At 44.6% G+C, this 18,933-nt stretch overlaps 1 protein-coding gene across 2 annotated transcripts in view; it reads left to right on the top strand.

Annotated features, from left to right (window-relative positions):
• The window catches only part of LOC308365760 (FERM, ARHGEF and pleckstrin domain-containing protein 1), a 47,760-nt gene that overhangs the window by 12,107 nt on the left and 16,720 nt on the right, over window positions 1–18,933 (top strand). For both annotated transcript variants that reach the window (XM_080839348.1, XM_080839347.1), the window contains exons 3-7: window positions 15,100–15,204; window positions 15,712–15,754; window positions 16,268–16,346; window positions 17,052–17,149; window positions 17,837–17,951. In XM_080839348.1, the coding sequence (XP_080695474.1) occupies window positions 15,100–15,204; window positions 15,712–15,754; window positions 16,268–16,346; window positions 17,052–17,149; window positions 17,837–17,951 (440 nt within the window). The remainder of the gene's footprint in view (window positions 1–15,099; window positions 15,205–15,711; window positions 15,755–16,267; window positions 16,347–17,051; window positions 17,150–17,836; window positions 17,952–18,933) is intronic.

The raw sequence follows: 18,933 nt of genomic DNA, 5'->3' as shown, positions 1-18,933 counted from the left end.
ATTGGCGAAAGTTAACCTACTTCATTGCAAACGTCTAGTTTTTCAAACGTGTCTAGTTTTTGTGCAGTAGTGAATAGAGTCTCAGTCTACTACACCATACATAGCATATCATGTTTGTAGAAAATGATTAAGGTGCAACAAATGCCAATAAGCATATTTCAATTAAATGATTCACATTGCAAGCAAAATGGTGCGGCTGGAGCACAGGGAGGGACAACGGTGACGCAGTTTGGATGTAGCGACAAACATTTATGTGCTGTAACAAACAGTGTTAACCAGTATGTGAGTAACGTGGCTTTTATTAAAACATAGCGTGTGTAATGTGTAGCTATTTCATTCCGTTTATTAACCTTTCCGGCTGTCTGTATTACTAGCCAGCAGCAGACGTAACGGAAAGGGAGCATTTTACTCCCCGGCAATCTCTCTACAAACTTCCATACAGACGCGGGATCAGCAGAGGAAAATCTACTTTCCTTTTGGGAGAAACCAGGCCAGTCGTTCCCACGACTACAGCACCTTGCAAAACGAATTATATGCGTTCCAGCAACAGGTGCTGCGAGTGAGCGCTCATTCAGTGCAGCATCAGGGCGCGTTATAGAAGCCAGGCGAGAGCGCCTGAATCCTGACACTGTAGATGCTATTTTATTCCTGCATAGTGCTAAGACAAATTCTAAATAGAACGAAGGTTAGGCATATCAGCAGAGGTATATTTTGGTTACATTAGGATGGCTACGTTTATAGCTTGCGTTTTGGGCGCACCACAATGCCAAGAAGTTTGTCGCGACTGTAATGGCATATTTCATTGTGGGGGTGATTGATAGTTTAAGGCTTACGAGACACGGTGTTTTCTGATGTTTTACTGAGTCCTCTCTGTCTCTATCACACACACACACACACACACACTAACGGAAGCAAAAAAGGTTTAAATTAAGTGACATCCCTCAAATGTCGCGCCTCCCGCAAACCTGCAAGCTATGAGTCAGCTGTCAGTATTAGAAGAAGCCTTAACGTCGAAGATGAAACTTCCTGGGTTATTTTGTTTCGTTAGGCTATTAGTTATATTTTAAAACAGCCAGTCATTGTAGCCTACCACTCATGGAATAAGGAATTTCAAAGAGATGATGGAGTGAACTTTCTAGCCTCCTGTCACCGTCTCCCCCCAGTCACGCACGGCCTCCCCCATGACACATCGGCCTGATTTGACACGCCCTTTTGTAAGACGAATTAACGTGGTAAACCACCTCTCTCGAAAGGCTCAGACGATCGGCGGAAAAACTAACGGTTTACATCTAGACCCCTTATACATGAGGCAATTGTAACACGCTCGCGAGTTTCTATCGTGGTAGGCGCAATGTAACCGCTTTACATTGACGCATGTATAAGGGGCTAATCATTCTTTTCAAAAGATCTGATGACTGATTCATGATTTCTCTTTTTCTGTTTGATTGGCCTCTTCATCTAGCTCTTATTAAGCTCTTATTATTTGCTGCTTGCTTTGTAAGAAGTGGCACCCGGTGGCACCAAGGGCGTTCTTTATTTCCTCATGCTCGCATGCGCCTCCTCGCTCCGTATGTATGCGCTGGCAGAGTGCCATGCCAGTGTGTCGTTCTGTCTGTCTGTCTGTCTGCCTCCCTGCCTGTCTGTCTCAAGGTTGCTATGGCGATTCTTTTGGCTGCGTCTCTGGCCGACACTGTAAGCTGGCAGAGGAGGCTTGAAGGGATCAGTGATTCCGGTTCTCTCCATCATGTTTGGGGGTTTTCTCTGAGCTGCTTTCACCTGTTTATTTTTTTCCTCCGCATGTGCCGCATAGTTGGAGCTCAGTGGTGTACACACGCACATTCATGGCATGATCCCTGTTTTGTTGCTGTATAATCATTTCTCCTTGAAGGTTAACCCTCTCTGCTGTCTGCCTCATTTGACCTATTTCTGCTGTGTGGGGGTTTCTGCAAGTCTTTGTCTGAGTGCACACTGGTTTGTTTTGCTCATGAGCACCAGACTGCTCACATTTTGTTTCCTTAAATGCCAGGCAGAGCTTAGAGCTACCATAAGTAAATGTGAGTAAGAATATTTACTCATTAGCTAATATCCCCTTCTATGTCCGAGTCATCTGATATCCCATCCACTGTTCTCAAAAGCAGGGCAGCTAGTATGCCGTCAGTCAGGTGTGCTTCCCTGCCCCACCCACAATCTACCCCGGCTGCATCTCACATACCCGGAAGTGCCACCATATAAGCTCTGTGCTGTGCTCATCTCCCCACACATACCCTCAGAGCAGCCCTGTAGCCCCGCTGCTGATAATCTGTTTATGATAGCCGCCTGAGCTGTGTTCGATATCAAGCCTCCATTATGTTTATGTTATATTGATGGGTGTGGAGCTCTCATCTGACGCCTTAGAGAACAGAGGGCCGTATTTGTACTCTTGGCTATTCTAAGATGTTAATCTTTCTGCGATGTTGATTTACATGAGGAATAGCTCATGTCAGAGATGACACGTTGAGGATAAATGGGGTTTTATATTGGGAGGTTCTGCTCTTTGTTGAAATGTAATGCATATTCAACCTGGATTTTTGTATGTCAATTCAAGGCCAAAAAAACATGTCATGGGAGTTCAGTCAGTATACTCTGGCAATGTGTCCCCTCAGTATGGTACTCTGTGCGTCACAAGACTACGACTTTACCGTTTACAGTTGCCACACTTTATTGAATTGCACCCTAGTCTTACGCTGACCTGCTGTAAAAGGTCACATTCAATCAATCGGGCGAAAGCTCTTTCGTTCAGAACAAACCTTGTTTTTCTATTTTCTTCTAGTGCAATGGCCTGTGCAGAATAGAGATTGCAGCATGGATTAATGTAGCGGTTCCTATGGAAACCAGAGTGATTCTCCTCCATGCAGGGCTCAGTGCAGTGAAAGTAAACCCTTGAAATTAATACATGTAAAAGGAGGAAGGCAGTCTGTAGAGGGGATGCTGAACTTGGAACACACAATTAATTAGATGCATTAGAAAATAAACTCTGTCAACACAGCCCTACTTTCAAAGCATCTAAGCAGACACCACTGTATTTTCACGAGTCTCAATGCTTAAATACCTCATGTCCAACGCATAAAAAACAGATTTACAGATGTAACTACTGGCATTGAGCAGTAGCATAGGCCCTACTGGGAGACACTACTGGGAGACACTACGGCTACATGCACTTTGATCAATTATGAATTCCTGATTGATATTCATATGCTGAGAACACATTATGGCAAAATAGCATTGCCTCATGAAATCACACATGCTCAATCGTGGTCATGTTGTGCTCCACAGGTACTCCTCCATTTGATGGCAGATTCTCACTGCATGTCTGATACATATTTAAAGTGGGATGTCTTGGAACAGTCCTCAGCAATCCTCGCACACAATATGCAATAGAGTAATCTATTTTTTTCATAAACATGAAATCCTCTGTTGAAGTTCTGTTCACAGTAATCTCCTACGAATAACTTTCTGATCATGTGATTGTTGGCTTCTTGAACTACACTCCTTATTCCACTGTTCATAGGTTGAGGCTGACACTGTTGTATTTATCCATACCTGTAAATTCCTTTTGAAAGTCCTTCAGTAGCTTTTGAGTTACGATCGTCTGGAGACCTATCAGTCTAACTTAGGATCAACAGGCCCAGCTGTGTGTGTGTGTGTGTGTGTGTGTGTGTGTGTGTGTGTGTGTGTGTGTGTGTGTGTGTGTGTGTGTGTGTGTGTGTGTGTGTGTGTGTGGCTCTATATTGGTGTCAGTGTCAGTACTACACTAGATGCATTGACGTGATGGCTGCGTTCCTCCAATCAGAGCAGTGTTGCGTAAGCCTCTCGGGAGGAACTAATCACATCACAAGCCCACGGACGGTGAAAGAGAAGACTTAATTTGGCCTGAGGTGAAAACTGTACCGCCAGGTTTCCAGTTACGTCTCTCGTCCCTTCCTGTTCCTCTCACCATCGAAGGAAGACTCCTGCGGATTGCGGAGGAAGTTCTGAACTCAATCAAATGAAGTTGCTTTAATTTACTGTGGTCAGATGCGGTTATGTAACTTTTAATTCGAACGATGAATGGTGAGGACATTGGCAGGACATGCCGTGCCATCAGTTTATCTGATCTGGTGGTCTTTGCTCTACTGATTCCTTTTTACAATTCATTCCCTCATCACCTTGCCACTTTCTCAGCTGATTGCCTCGGAACAATTTTATATCCTCTCAGAATTATTATTTTCCTTCTTTGTGGGTCATTTGTATGGAGCTATGTTGAGAACACTTTAAAGCATCTGGCTGTGGAGACTCTTCAGTGTCTCTCTTGCAGGAGTGAACCTCTGTGTGAGCTACAGCCGGCTGCCTCTTAAACATCAGTGGGTTTCACTCTCACAGGAGTGGCCTGAATGGGTTGAGGGGGCTGAGGAGGAAAGGGGCTTGCGAGCGGCAGGGAGATCTTAAGGGGCTCTGGGCAGGCAGATGCTCTCGCTCTTCTCACTGACATCAATGGGCTGTTTGTACAGCGGCCGAGACCAAATGCCACCAGTTGCTATGCTCGGCTCAGTGCTGCAGCCAGGGTTGGCTCTGATTGTTTGGAGTCGTTGAGTCGTAGGGTAATAAATAGTAGGGTCAGAAACCTCAGTTCCGTGACCATCCTCTGGCTAAGTTGTTTTGACGACTGATTTGACTTCTTTAAACCTTTTATAAAAAAAAATTGCCCCCATGTCCCTCGCAAAAATGTCTGCATTTTTTGCTAGAGGGCTAAATCAAAAATGGCAGCAGGGCCTATCTTGTAAAAGTAACTTTTTTACCAGAGCACCTAGAATAATGTATGAATACACTTTTTGTGGTAAATTGACCATAAGGATTGTGATTCTGACATCATTTTGACATTTAGACATCATCTTGACCCAGAAATCCAAGATGGCCGCCATGTGGTTATATTTATAGATGTCAAATCAGTCGTCAAAACAACTAAGCCAGAGGATGGTCACGGAACTGAGGTTTCTGACCCTACTATGATGTGCTTCTGATTCCTGGTCTGAGATCAGTGTGGTTTATGGTGTCTCTCTTGATACACTCAGCAATGCCTCACAATCACCTGTGCTTAGGAGTAACGGCCATGTGTTTTACTTCATACGTCATAGACCATTTGTTAATTTGAAAGTGGTTATTGTCATAGAGCGTACAAGAATGCTTTTCATCCTTAGAGGATCATTCTGGGTGAAAATGGAATAATTACACTCAAGAATTTAGTTTTGTCTTCACTCTATAATGAACCTCCTAGCGTGAACCCAAAACGTTTGTGTGGCTCAAAACAATCTCACCGTAATATTAAGGGATTAAAAATGAAACCCCCTTTTTTATGGTTGCCATAGTTACAGCAGTAGGTTCCTCTTGAGGGTGCAGAATTTGTATTCAGTTGTGACAAAGACCTACATTCCTGGGAGGACCCAAGGGCCAACAGCCATGGGAGGGTAGCCAGACTCCACTTTCCTGGGGGCAGGCTGTATGATAATTGGACAATATCTCATTGCATTGCAAAAAAAGATCAAACTATGGCCTGGAGGCAGAACTCCATAGCATGCTGCTCATAAAATGAGCACTATATTCTGTCATGCAGCACAAGTCTGAGGGTGTTTTGCCAATGATCACCTTAAACCTTCATTGTTTTGAAGTCACTTTTTTTATTCATGTGTAAGATGTTTTTCTGTGAGGTTGTTGCCAGTTGAATTCACCTAGTTAAATAAAGGATAGACATGTAACATTGTAAGTCCAGCTAGCTCATTGCATTTCTGCCACTGGTACTCAGTTTTGTCTTTATGGAGAGAGAGAATTGTCTATTTTTCTTCAGTTTTTGGCTGTAGACAGCAGGTACTTACTGTTCACAGGGATCTGATTGAAGCTCTCAGATACCAGGAATGTGTTTGATGACTAGAGACTGTAGTTCAAGCATTGTGTGCTTTCACTGGTAGGAACTAATTAGGTTGGGCGCACTGAGCACGCCTTACCTTTAGCTGTAACCCACAGGTACGGCTGACACTGTAAACTACAGGAAATGATTTTGTCACTGTTGACCTTAATCTTAACAGGACAGCACACTGACCTCTGGCTCAGCAGTAGCTCCTGATGCCAGTTACTATTTTAAGAGTAAATGTTATTTGTAGACGACTCAAAAATAAATCATTTAGTTTGACATTTGTCTCTTGCAGTATGCTTTCCCATACAGGGATTTGAAATGCACAAGCCTTTAAATATCGAGTATTGAATTAAAGGAGAAGCTATAATTATAGTACTTTTTCTGTGAAGTCATTCTTCAGTAAATTACATTATTGCATTGCAAATTAAATTATTTCATTACAATAGTGCTCATCTCTTTCCAGATGGCCGTTTAACCCATCTAATTCTATTTGATTTGTCTTTGATCAGTCTTGCTTAATTGGTGCTACAACAGCCTCAGCTGCAGAGAATTCAAAAGAAGTGTTGCCTGAACACTCGCACTACCTACTATGGAGAGTTATTCCCCACTCAGGAGAGTAGAGTGCTGGTGGATTGGTAACACTGAGGGTTAAGTCGTTTACGTTAATCTGAAGAAGGCAAATTGATTGGTCTCACTAAGAGAGGAGCATCTGTGGCTGTCACCGTTTATTACCCAGGGGGATTAGAGCCGAGCCAGAGGACCACACTGAGCCACAGGCCTCCACCAGCCTGCTTGCGCTGTCTTCTGGTGCCACTTCTGGGTTGCCATGCCATGCCATGCCATGCCAGCCTGCATGGCATCACCCACAGCCCTGCTCGGTGCCAGATAGTGGTGCAATCTTTGCTGTGGATGTGTCTGTCAGAGGGAGCGGCTGTGTCGGGTGCACAGCTTAACAACATGGTGACAACATTCCCGCCCGGTTGTGTCTCAGCCACGTTTTTTTGTGCTAATGGCTTTGAGTTTCCAGACATGTTGGTTGGTAGGTTCCCTGAGTGTGATATCATTAACATAGTGTCAGCCATGGTGGATAGGGTTTAAATCTGAGTCTGACATTTGTTGTTTCAGTAAGTTGGCTCATGTAGTGTGATGAGTGGCCAACCTCTAATAGAACTGGCTCAAAATACACAGTCGGATCATATGGAGGGGAACCATTTTCTCTGAAACAGCTCATTACTAGACTGCCTCCAATATAGCCCTTTCTATTTATCTTTACTGGGGCCATAGTGGGGGCATGCTGCAGTTTTGACTGCTACTCAGTTGTTTTTCATTAGTGTTTTTAAAATGTCATGGTTATAGAGAGGTATATGGTGTGTCTGATGCAGCTTCTGAGAGAAATATTGTGGTTCAGCTGAGTTCCTGCGTACTCCCTCCCTCCCTCCCTCAGGCCCACCTGTGGAGATCCCTCTGAAATGAGACATTCACCTGCAACTCAATACTTCCTGCTCGTCCAGCTGAAGCTCTGAGTGTTGACCTACTGATGCACTCTCCCTCAAAGCCCCATTTCTGCCTGTTTACGCCGGGCTAAATCTGTGGTCACAGAGGTTTGGGTAATCAAACCACATGTGGTTGATGTTGCTATTCCTCTAGTATTCTCTCCGTATCTTCTGCTCCTCTCTCTCCCTCACCCTCCCTCCATTCCTCTCTCTCTCTCTTTCTCTCTTTCTCTCTCTCTCTCTCTCACCCTTCCTCCTTTTCTCTTTAGCTTAGCAATGTACAAAATGCCACGTTAGTGCTTTGGTCTGTTTTTTATTAACAAAATGGGGCCATCCCTCACACGTGTTTATCGCATCACTCTTGGTCACTGATTGGCATGTTGGCCCACTGTCCCACACCACTTATGCCTCTGCGGTGCCGATCTGAATGACACGCTGCCTTCTCAGTGGGTTTGGCTGTTCTGACCTAATCACATGAGCTCATTCAGAAATGTTAACCCTTGCCGGCCTGTGCCATATTCACAAAAATGGGAGAAATTCTCCATTGGCGTTTACCTTAAGCTAAGCATGGACGTCACTCATAATATGACATCAGCAAACGTTTAATTCTGTTTGTTCCACTGTTTTTTGAACTTCTGTTGATAGAATATTTTGTTGCACATAAGGCAGTGTGTAATAATAAGGAGTTAGGGTCCAAGTTTTATACTGTGGAGGGAGATTCGTTGAAGGGCTGAACATGTAGTCATATCAGTATCATGTGATTTTCTTTGACCCAGTTTGGAGCTGCTCAGCATATTAAATCACATTACAGCAGATCACAAGTGTAGACACTTGCTTTTCTTTGAGTTGAGTGCTCTGGTAAATATTACCATTAGTTTCATCCAGATAGTCAGGAGATGGGACTGGCGCAGTATGCAATGACTCACTGTACAATCAGCTATGCAGTACTGTACCCTGAGGTGGCTGCTATTGCAGTCTGTTTGTGTTTGATCTTTCCAGCAATCTCTTGAGTGATTTATTTCACAGAGGCTCCATGTTGTTTTCCATCTCTTGTACTCTCAGATGTATACTCACTTGTTGTGGAATTTTACACATAGCACTTCTGGCCAAACGAAAAAGAAGTTCAAAGCGGGCGTGATGCTGATGAGGCTAGTCCTGATGATGTCCTTGTGTGTTGGGTAAAGAAGCTCAAATCTTATTGTTGGTGTTGGGAGAACTAGAGTATGTCTGTATGCAAAAGAAGTGTTGGTGTTATTTTAGGCTTCAACGGAAATATTTGTGAAATTACTGACACTCTGTTGGTGTCTGTCACATTTCGGTTGATTATTTTCTGCTCGTATGGCTTAGAGCTTGTTTACGGCCAGGGAATCAAAATCATGTCTGCCGCTGATGCAAAACACTCTTATCAGTGGGACCGTAATCCTTGGCTTCTAAAGTGGCTTCAGACAGCAATTTCAGTGAACCAGCATGGTGCCAGAGTCTAATGCATGCTTAAATGCGATTGAAAGAGGTAAAGAAAGTTGAAAGCTTTTGGCTGTGAAGTGTTCTGGTTCTTGGCCTACTCTGTGGTCTTTCCCTGAAGTCAAAACGGGTGGTTATGGTGAAGTGGCAGCCAGGGCTTTTCTGGTCATGACGTTTTTGGTCTTTAATGTGCACTTTGATTCATTGTACTGTTCATAAAAGTCCTAAAATTGCTGAGGTTTCTTCAATGAAACGGCTGATCTACAACAGACAAATGTCAAATTTCACAATATTTACATAGTAAAGAGAAACTTATAGATCTTTTTGGGTCCAAAGTTTTACTAGGGAGTAGGGACAAGGGATCGTTTGAATACACATGAAAGTAAACTGCTTATTTTAGCCACAGGCTCGTTAATGTTATTATACGGGTCTTACAACATGGAAAGGATCCCTAAAAAGATACACATGTGTCTGTTCACCACAATAACTGTAAAGAAACTGTAGAAAATGACAGTTGGTACTGACACATAATAGGCCAATCCACGACAGGCACTGAATGGGATGCTACGTCAGACTGGAAGAAGAGAAAGGTAAAACTCTGACTTTACAAACACAAGTCAAGACTAGTTATTTAGGTAAACAGCCGCAGATGTATCTGTGTGGATCCTTTCCTGTTAACTACTTTGGCGTTGTTTGCTTGCTCCATAGGAGTCCGTTAGCTGTTTTATGGTTGCCTGGGTTTAACGTTCTAACTCTGGATTTGGTCTGGACCAATTTCAATCCTTTTTGTTCCCAGTAAAAATAGGGCCCAGATTGAAAAATGTTGTCTTTAATTCTCCATTCATTCATACAATCCTCAATAAACCAATGGCTTAAATGACTGTTGAGCATGAAGTGAGTTGGTTAAACACAGTCTTTGGAGGCTGTTTAAATCTGTGACTATCAGGGACTTGCATAACACTGCAGTGTTTACCGCTGGGCACAGTGATTGTCACAACAGGACACTTCATTAAGCTTTATGCAAAATCAATATGCTCAGTCGCCTGGACCCAGCGCACACTGAGCACTCCTGCTGCAAGTGGGGAGGACGCTAGCAGAGCCCAGGCTTATCGCAGCACAGCACCTTCACCCCAGCACGATGTGTGCGGACGGCCTTCCCGTGGCTAGCCTCTCAAGCCCTGGAGGGTGAGCTGGTGTGACAGTAATGAGTTTGACAGCTGTAGCGACCAAACCGCATTTCTGCTGTGCCTGTTTTTTATTTTCAAGTGTTGGTTTGGACTGTGTGTGTGTGTGTGTGAGTGTGAGTGTGAGTGTGAGTGTGAGTGTGTGTGTGTGTGTGTGTGTGTGTGTGTGTGGGTGAGCCTGTGTGTGTGTGTGTGTGTGTGTGTGTGTGTGTGTGTGTGTGTGTGTGTGTGTGTGTGTGTGGTGTTTGTGTGTGTGTGGTGTGTGTGTGTGTGTGTGAGTGTGTGTGTCTGCCTGTCTGTCTGTGTGTATGTGAGCATGGTCTGGTGCATCTGCATCTCTGGTGTTGTGAAGACAGGCTGCTTGCAGCTTACTCCATATTGAATTTTATGCAACAGTGCCATTTCATTTGTTTTGCCCTGACACAATAGATGGTGTTTTTGTGTCGGCCTCAGTGGGTATGAAGACTCGGCCGCGTTGTTCACGCCACAGCATGGTGAATAGGAGTGTGGGTGAAATGGATGATGGGATTATCACCAGGGCACCCTCCTGTCTCTGCTGCTATTGTCATGCCTCAGCTGCAGAGGAGTCACCCTGACCTGAATCTCAATGAAGTTCAGCCTCAACCTCCACATGTCAAGGAGAGCTTGAGCTCTGCAGAGGTGCTGGTAGACCTGTGCTGTGATGCCATGACTTCAATATTGCTTTTTTATTTTTTATACTAATTTGGATTATTAGCTCGTCTCCATATCAAGATGCTACATGTTCAACTGTGAATATAACCATAGCCATATAAGGACAGTCACTGCATAACACTGACCCGTCAGCAGAGATCTATGTGAAATTGGTATAAAAAAAAACTCCATACGGACCGACAGTGAGCATTTTTCATTATGGCATTGCACTTTACACTCATTCTCTTTTTCTAGTTTTTTGTGTCCCGGTTTCCCTCTGCTAGATAGCTGTTTCCCACTGCTAGATAGCTGTTTCCCAGCTGTTGACTTTAAAAGAGAGCAAAGAAGACCCCAGCGAATCTAATCTGGCTCTCTCCCAGAACATCTGCTTCCAATCCAATCAGGCCAAGGATGGGAATGAATCTGCTACTGTAGCCAGCCTGTGACCTCAGCTCTGTGCTGCCAAGGCAAATGTAGGGAAAAAACATGTAAATAAACAAAAGAGCTTCCATGCCTGTTTGCCCTTGGCCTCTCCGAAGCTCTCCATATGCTTTCCTTTGACATGCTATCATAGTTAAAGGGGAAACAGAGGTGCCTGTTTCTGGGTAGACTAGCCTAGAGGCAGGGCCCTTATTTTTGATGCAGAGTTAACGATGCACTTGGAAACTATTAATTCCATGTTTGCCCACTGATGCAGATTTTCTGTTTGCACATTGATAATATTAGCTTCTTTTTTTTTTGTTCAAACAATTTGGGCAATTTGTCGCTACATAGTTATTCAGCCAGAAGTCTGCTCTTAAGTCTCTCTAAATATTTTCCAGCTCCTCTAGGCTTTGGTGAGGCGTTGTCTTCCCCTAGAGATCAGTTCATCCCTCTGGTCTGTTGAGTGCTAGTTTATCTGGGGGGTGCTTACATGAGGTTTTATGTGACCTGCTCAGGGGAAGTAAACCACACATAAACCTGGCCTAGCATATCTGGGCCAAGATCAAACACATGTTGACACCTGATCTCAAGCACACTGGCTGGGGGAGGTGCCACTGATCACCACTCACTACACCAGGAGGCACGTTCTCCAGAAGACCTGTCAGGATTTATTTATCCACCTCCAGTCAGAGACTGCTTGTTTACAACTGGAGGTCACAGCGCCGATAAGGGAATGATTGAGCGTGGCGATGGGAATGCTGAGTTAGAGGCGCTCAAATGGCTCGAGCATGAAGGTATTTAACCTCACTTGAGCATCTTTCCAACATGCTGTTCTGGCACATTTGGATTCTGTCGCAAATTCAAGGCCAATTTCAGGCATAGCACCATTCCCAAATTAATTTATATTAATGCCTGAAGAGGCCATTTTGTTACGTGACATTTTTTCCCCATGCATATTTGTTGATCACTCAGTCTGAAATGTCAGCTGTCACGCATGATATTTGTGGTTGTGAATGTGACCTTTTTGTAATTGGGCATGCTGCATGTTCCCTGAATTGAGGGAGTGTTCTGTGTGTGTTTGAGTTTGTGTGTGTGTGTGTGTGTGTGTGTGTGTGTGTGTGTGTGTGTGTGTGTGTGTGTGTGTGTGTGTGTGTGTGTGTGTGTGTGTGTGTGTGTTTGAGTATGTGTGTGTGTGTTTGAGTATGTGTGTGTGTGTGTGTGTTTGAGAGAGTGTGTGTGTGTGGGTGTGTGTGTGTGTGTGTGTGTGTGTGTGGGTGCGTGTGTGTGTGTGTGTGTGTGGCATCTGACTGCTGCATGGTAGATAGGGACATGCATGAGTTGTAATGGTGCACAGGGCCACTCAGTGATCAATCTGCGGAGCTGAAGGAGGGCCCTCTAATGGCTCTGTGCTCTCATTCTGCTGGCTGTGGCCACAGATGGCTCCACTGTCTGTGTGCTCCACAGCAGCTCTTAATCACCCCGCTCACATCTCATCTTCCCTTTCTGTGCTGCTCTGGAGAGAGAGAGACTGTTAGTGGCTGACAGAGAGTCCTCAACCTCACAGAATTCCTTTCTACTCCCACACTGCTCAACATGAGCAGGTTCCTCAGAAAGTCCCCTGACTTCCCCTTCTGCCTCCGGTTACTTTTAAAATGAATTTGAAATGATAATTTTGTCAACTGCAAGGCCATTTGCACTTATGGGGGTTATTAAAGAAGTGCTCTATTTTGTTATTTTTACTCTCACACATAGAGGTGGATATTCATATACATAACCCATCTTCCATTTAGTGTTTTTCTGCCGAGCTCTGCCTCTTTTTCTTATAGTCTTATACATCTAAAAGAACAAAATTACACATTTGATGGCATGAGAAGATTCGGCTTTAAGAATACATACAGCTTTAAAGTGAATACCACACCGTCCGCCACTAGAGCAGCTCAGTCTGTCTTTCTGTCAGTCAGTCTGTACTTGTGTCCTGGGTAGTATGAGGCTCTGCTTGTGTCCTGGGTAGTGAGAGGCTCTGCTTGTGTCCTGGGTAGTATGATGCTCTGCTTGTGTCCTGGGTAGTGAGAGGCTCTGCTTGTGTCCTGGGTAGTATGATGCTCTGCTTGTGTCCTGGGTAGTGAGAGGCTCTGCTTGTGTCCTGGGTAGTGAGAGGCTCTGCTTGTGTCCTGGGTAATGTGAGGCTCTGGCCCTGGCATCTGGCTGGTGCCCCACATCTTCCTGCTCTTGTGTGCTTCTCCTGCTTAGCAGCCCCCTCCACCCCATGCAGGCAGCTGGCTCTCTGGGCTCCGTCTGAGGCCCAGTCTGGCACCGCTGAGCAGGGGCCTGGAGCCTCTGAGTGAGGACAGTGAGTTGGAAAGAAGATGATAGGTTCCCTTACTGCATATGAAATTATAGAATGAAGGATTTTTTGTATGGTTTTTCAAATGCAGCCATTTTGCTTATCCAAACCTGCACAAAAATCAACACCCACGCCCGTTATGACGTAAGCCTGGAGATTAACTTCCATTCTTCAAGGTTTTCCCTTCTGGTGTTTTTTTGGAAGGATTGCGTCATCAAGAAAAGCTGGTCTTTTGCTCCAACTTCTGATATGGAGGTTTATGGTTTTCTCACAAAGCTTGGTCAAGTAGTTTCGTTAGGGACCCTTGTACCAGTAACTTTCCATACTTAAAGAAAGCTTCCAGCGTGTTCTTGGGACCTCTGGCGTGCCGCTCTTCATCGTGTAGTTCCTCTGTGAGCCCCCAGTGTGTCTGGCCTCATACTGTCACACAGGGGAGGATCAGCTCTCTTGCTGGGTGGCGGAGGACAGCGGTAGGCACAGGATCGAAAAAAGATAGAGGGGGGAGAGAGAACTACTGAGATTGTAGGTCATTACCCCAGCTATAGCTATTTCCAAACACACACACATACAGTCATTTATTCAACTCCAAGTCTAACTCACACATACCATTTGGCTCTTTTTAGTTTGTCACATACTTGTGTGTAAATCTTGTATGTGTGCCTCATGCAGCAGGATTGTGTGCTGTAGGCACTAAATCATTCTTACACACAGTACTACTTAATGAAATAATTAACTTTTTCATACACACATAGTTGGCTTTGCGAAGTCAGATTCTTTCCTCTTCGAAAAAAGGAAGGAATAGACGCCAAATGATTCCCACTTCAGAGAGTCCCCCCTGGCCTGTGGTGGAATGGACCCACTAAGAGAGAGGGTGCCAGGAGATCAGCATCAAAGGCAGCAGGCCAATCAGATTGACTCTGTGGATGGGTCTCACACACACTCACACACACACACACTCTCTCTGTCAGCCTCCCTCCCCTGGCCTGGCTCTGTGTTCCACCTCCTCTGCCTGTCTCAAGGGGCCTTTGTGTGGGACACCCAGCCTGGGAGTTTTGGGAGCCATCAGCCAGGGATGTGTCTTCCTCCTGTTTTTTATTCCCTGGCTCACTGAATCCTCTTATTCACTCGTTCTCTCTCTCTGGGAGTTCAACTCAACTGAATGGACATTCGACATTTTGACATTGACTTTCTGTCAGAGATTTCAATAGTTATCATCTGTGGTACAAACAGGATATGGACTTTTTGTAGGCAGTCTGTCCATGCAAACTGGGCAGCAGGTGGTGTTGGAAAGGTTTTCTTGTCAGAAAATGGGCAAGGTATACAACCGTAAATCAGCCTCCTTTCAAAGCAAGTGCTTTTCAAACCTCAGTCTAGAAGTGTTTATCCAGAGTTCAAACTGGGTAGTCAGATATTTTACTTCCTGGTTTTGGCCACAGGAATCTGATATATTCACGGAAAGCCAAGAGGCAAGCACACACATGAATACAAATCTCAGCTTTCAGACTTTGGTCACAAATATTTATAACCTAGCCCTAATTTCAAAAAAGTATGTGACCGCTAGTTAATCCTGACTGTTTCTCTCTCTTTGTCTGTTTGTAGCAACGTGCGTCGGGCAAGGTGCTGTTTGACATGGTGTGCACTCACCTGAACCTCGTCGAAGGAGACTATTTTGGCCTGGAGCTTCAAGACCATCGGAAAATGGCGGTGAGTAAAACTGACTGTCTAATCCGTCATACTGTCAAGCCCATGGAAAGATAAAGTATCCATTAGAGCCAAGATCTGATTAGATTGGATCTTTTCATTTTCCTTATGTGTTATTTAGATATCCTCTCCATGATCAGAACATTAATCACATTAATGACAGTGAGAGGGTCCCGGTGATTATCTTTAGGTCTGAATGTAAGGAGATTAAGGTTTAATAGAGGTCAGAAGAAAACAATTTAGGAGATGGAACAGCCATTATGCTCAAGCACTCTTTGAGCTCTTGTCTGATGACTGAATCACATGAAGAATATTATTATGAACATCAAAACGTTTTAGGGCTGAAGCTGTCCACTATAAGACATAATTAATACAGCACAATGTAGCTTTTTTTTCTTACAGCTCAGTCTGCCTGATTTATTTGATTGTAGACAGTCAGAGATGTGAAACATTTGTTTGGAACGGGATTTGTCTTACAGATTTATCATCTCAATGCTCTTTTACTTTCAGGTTTGGCTAGACCACTTAAAACCCATCGCAAAGCAGATCAGACGTAAGTCAACATGGTGTTTTTTTGGAGTTGCTTACTGCTCGTTCAACTGACTTCTCAAGGAAAATACTGTTCCTCTTATCCAATCTGTAGTTCATATTGTGACACTAGCTAGTTTGTTTTCCTGACGTACATACCCTCCACTGACGCCTCTGCAGCCCTGTAGCCAGTGGAAGCAATCATGACCAAAACATATGGTGACATCATGTCGTGTTAAACACCACATCAAAGAAAAGGACAATTGAGCATGGAGGTGGTCCAATGAAACCTTTTTTTCTCTTTCTGTACAGCCTCAGAAAAGATTAAACCTTATCTTGAACAGCATGGGCTTCTTAGCAATGGGAGTCTTGATCTCCTAAGTTTCTTTCACAGGACTTGGCCATTTCATCTCGATTCAACCTGGAGAAAAAGGGAAAAAGAAAAGCTGAGAATAATTTCGCCTGTGGTGTCTTGCCATGGGAACCTCTTTTGATGTTCCAGTCTGCCACAGTCTAACCCTGATGTCATGTTTCACAGGGCCCAAGCACTGCGTCCTGCGCTTCGTGGTGAAGTTCTTCCCCCCGGACCATGCCCAGTTACTGGAGGAGCTGACCAGGTGAGCTGCAGCCGCCCCCAACTGACTTCATCTGCCCGCTCACTTTTATGTGCAGCGGCCAGAGCTTCAAAGTCACCCTCCTGTTTCGCATCAGAAGGCCTGGAATATGCCAGAGAATGCAAATCAAAACATCCGCAGCGCTGCGCTGCCTAATCTATTCCCTTTCCTGATTCATTAGAATAATTTTATTCATGCAGCTGATATGCTACTGACAGTAAGCCTCAATAGGATTATCCAGAGCTAATACCTGTCATAAGTCTACCAATTGTCATCCAGAGTCCCCATCGTATCACCTCTACAAAAGCACTGTGCCATTGGCACTTGGTCTCTGTGTGGTTAAGTGCATTAAATGATCCAGGCACCAGTAGAGCATGGCCACTAATGCATAGGGAAATGCCTGTAGTACAAAAATTCCAGCAGATTTATGTCATTAATATGTCGACCAACATAATATCTGCTTCGCCATTGTGACCCCACATCACTGGACCTCTTCACTGCTTACTTTTATCTTGGATTAATAACTTTAATGACAAGAAATGATAGTGCACTGTCTGCTAAGCAACAGTTTTCAAGTAATGTGTGACTACTTGGGCTTTCTCTGTCTCTTCCTGGGGCATTTTGTTACGTGGTCTAACTCATGGATAGTCTGGAGAATGTAGTGTTTGTTGTTGTTTTGACTGTCTTGTCCTGTCCTGTCTTCCCCAGGTACCTGTTTGCTCTGCAGATAAAGTATGACCTGGCCTGTGGCCGACTCACCTGCAATGACAGCAGTGCTGCTCTGCTAGTCTCCCACATCATCCAATGTGAGTCATACTCGGCTGCTTTCCTTTAGGGGTTTTCTTGAAGGCCAAGCCTGCATGTGTTAAAGTGTGAAGTGTCTGTTTTGTACCCATTTAACTGCCTAAATGATTGAATTGGAATGATTGAAGCACTTCGTTGAGAAATGTGGGTTTAGAGTCATGGGCTCTTCAAAGAACAGAGAGGAGATTTGGGGTTTCACATTGCAGCGTTGAAAAACAAATTCAGATGGTATTTGTTGTCATGGATACCTTTGAGCTCTCGCTTCATGAAATCTGCCAGGCAGCTTTAGTGAAGGCAAATATGTCACCCTCTATCCGGAGAGATTTGAAGCCCTTGGAGAAACAGCTCATCCATGTGTCCATATAGGCCAGACTCTGACAGTTGGCTGTCAAAGAAGCCCTAATCAAAGCGAACAGCTAACAGTGATGGAGAATGCATGTTTTTCTCAATTATTCATGATACACTTGGGGAATATTTCAGGTGCATCCATATAGGCTTGTAGTTTACCCTTCATTTTACAAATGAAATGTATTCAGTGATCAGAAGCAGTTAGCTGAAAACAAACACACACATTCTTTCACTACCTATTGACTTTTCATCTCTAAAGTTCTCATAGATCTGCATAGTCACATGTAGAAAATAAGCATCTGTCGGCTTTCAATAATCTCTGTGTTTTTATTTGTCCACAGCTGAAATCGGGGACTTCGAGGAGACTCAGAGTCGGCAGCATCTTCTGAACAACAGTTACATTCCGGACCAGATGGCCCTCATAGACAAGATCATGGAGTTTCACCACAAGCATGTGTACGTTCAGACCCTCTCCTCATCCTCTCATTGTGCTAAGTCTCTTTGGTACAATGTGACATTGTGCTGTAGACTCGCTGGTTGCCGCCATCATCCCGCTGATCACTGGGTTGAGGGGGTGGGCGGAGTATAAAACCACATCCTCAGGCACTGTGTTAATCTGGAGTGACACATGCTTGGAGCTCGCAGCTCTTTTAATAGCTCTCTGTATCGTGAGGGAGCTGGCTTTCCGTGTTCGACTGAGTAAGACCACCCCACCGCCCCCCACTTACCCCACCCCTTCATCATGTCTGTGGTTTGAGCCTGAAGGCAAGAGTGAGGCAGGGAAGTGCTCAGTGCTGCCTGCTCTAATAACAAAGAGACATGCACTACACACCCCAGAAGACAAGGAGCCACCTGGATCTGCGCTTCAGGTGGAAACTCCTCAGACATTACAGCGTCTGCCTCTAGGACAAAGGGAATATCTGGGATTTGGCCCGCTTTTGATGAGCAAGCGTTTCTGTGCTCATGTTTTGTGTGCGTGTTTTGGGTGCGTGTTGAAACTTGGGCGAGTGCTGAATAATGTCTGGTCCTCACTGAGCCTCACTGTGCTAAATGTCATCAGTGAACCCGTCAGTGCTCTCCACATGGAACAGTGCGCTTCTGTGGCTCCGCAAGAAAAAGAGAAGTGCAAAAATGTATTCCTCTCCCACAATTTCCTTGTTTCCCCCCCCCCCCCCCCTCATCAATGTGGACATGCTTTGAAAGTGGGCCAAAACATAAATAAGCACCTCACCTTCACGACACTCACTTGAGGAGGGAAGAATGCGAGCTCAGCAGGCAGCTGACGGCTGAAAGGCCCACCGCTGGCTCGGACCAGCCTCACTGACTTGTTCTTCTTTTTCTGGGTCTCTTTTTTTCAGCTGATAACACATCCCACAGTTATTTTGGGAGAGAGCCATGCTGGGAATTAAACCTCTAATTAAGCAGGAAACAGGAAAGC

Source organism: Sprattus sprattus (genome assembly GCF_963457725.1).
Source record: "Sprattus sprattus genome assembly, chromosome: 5".
NCBI lineage: Eukaryota > Metazoa > Chordata > Actinopteri > Clupeiformes > Clupeidae > Sprattus > Sprattus sprattus.
Note: the sequence above shows the minus strand (reverse complement) of the source record. Positions and strands in the feature narration are given on the sequence as shown.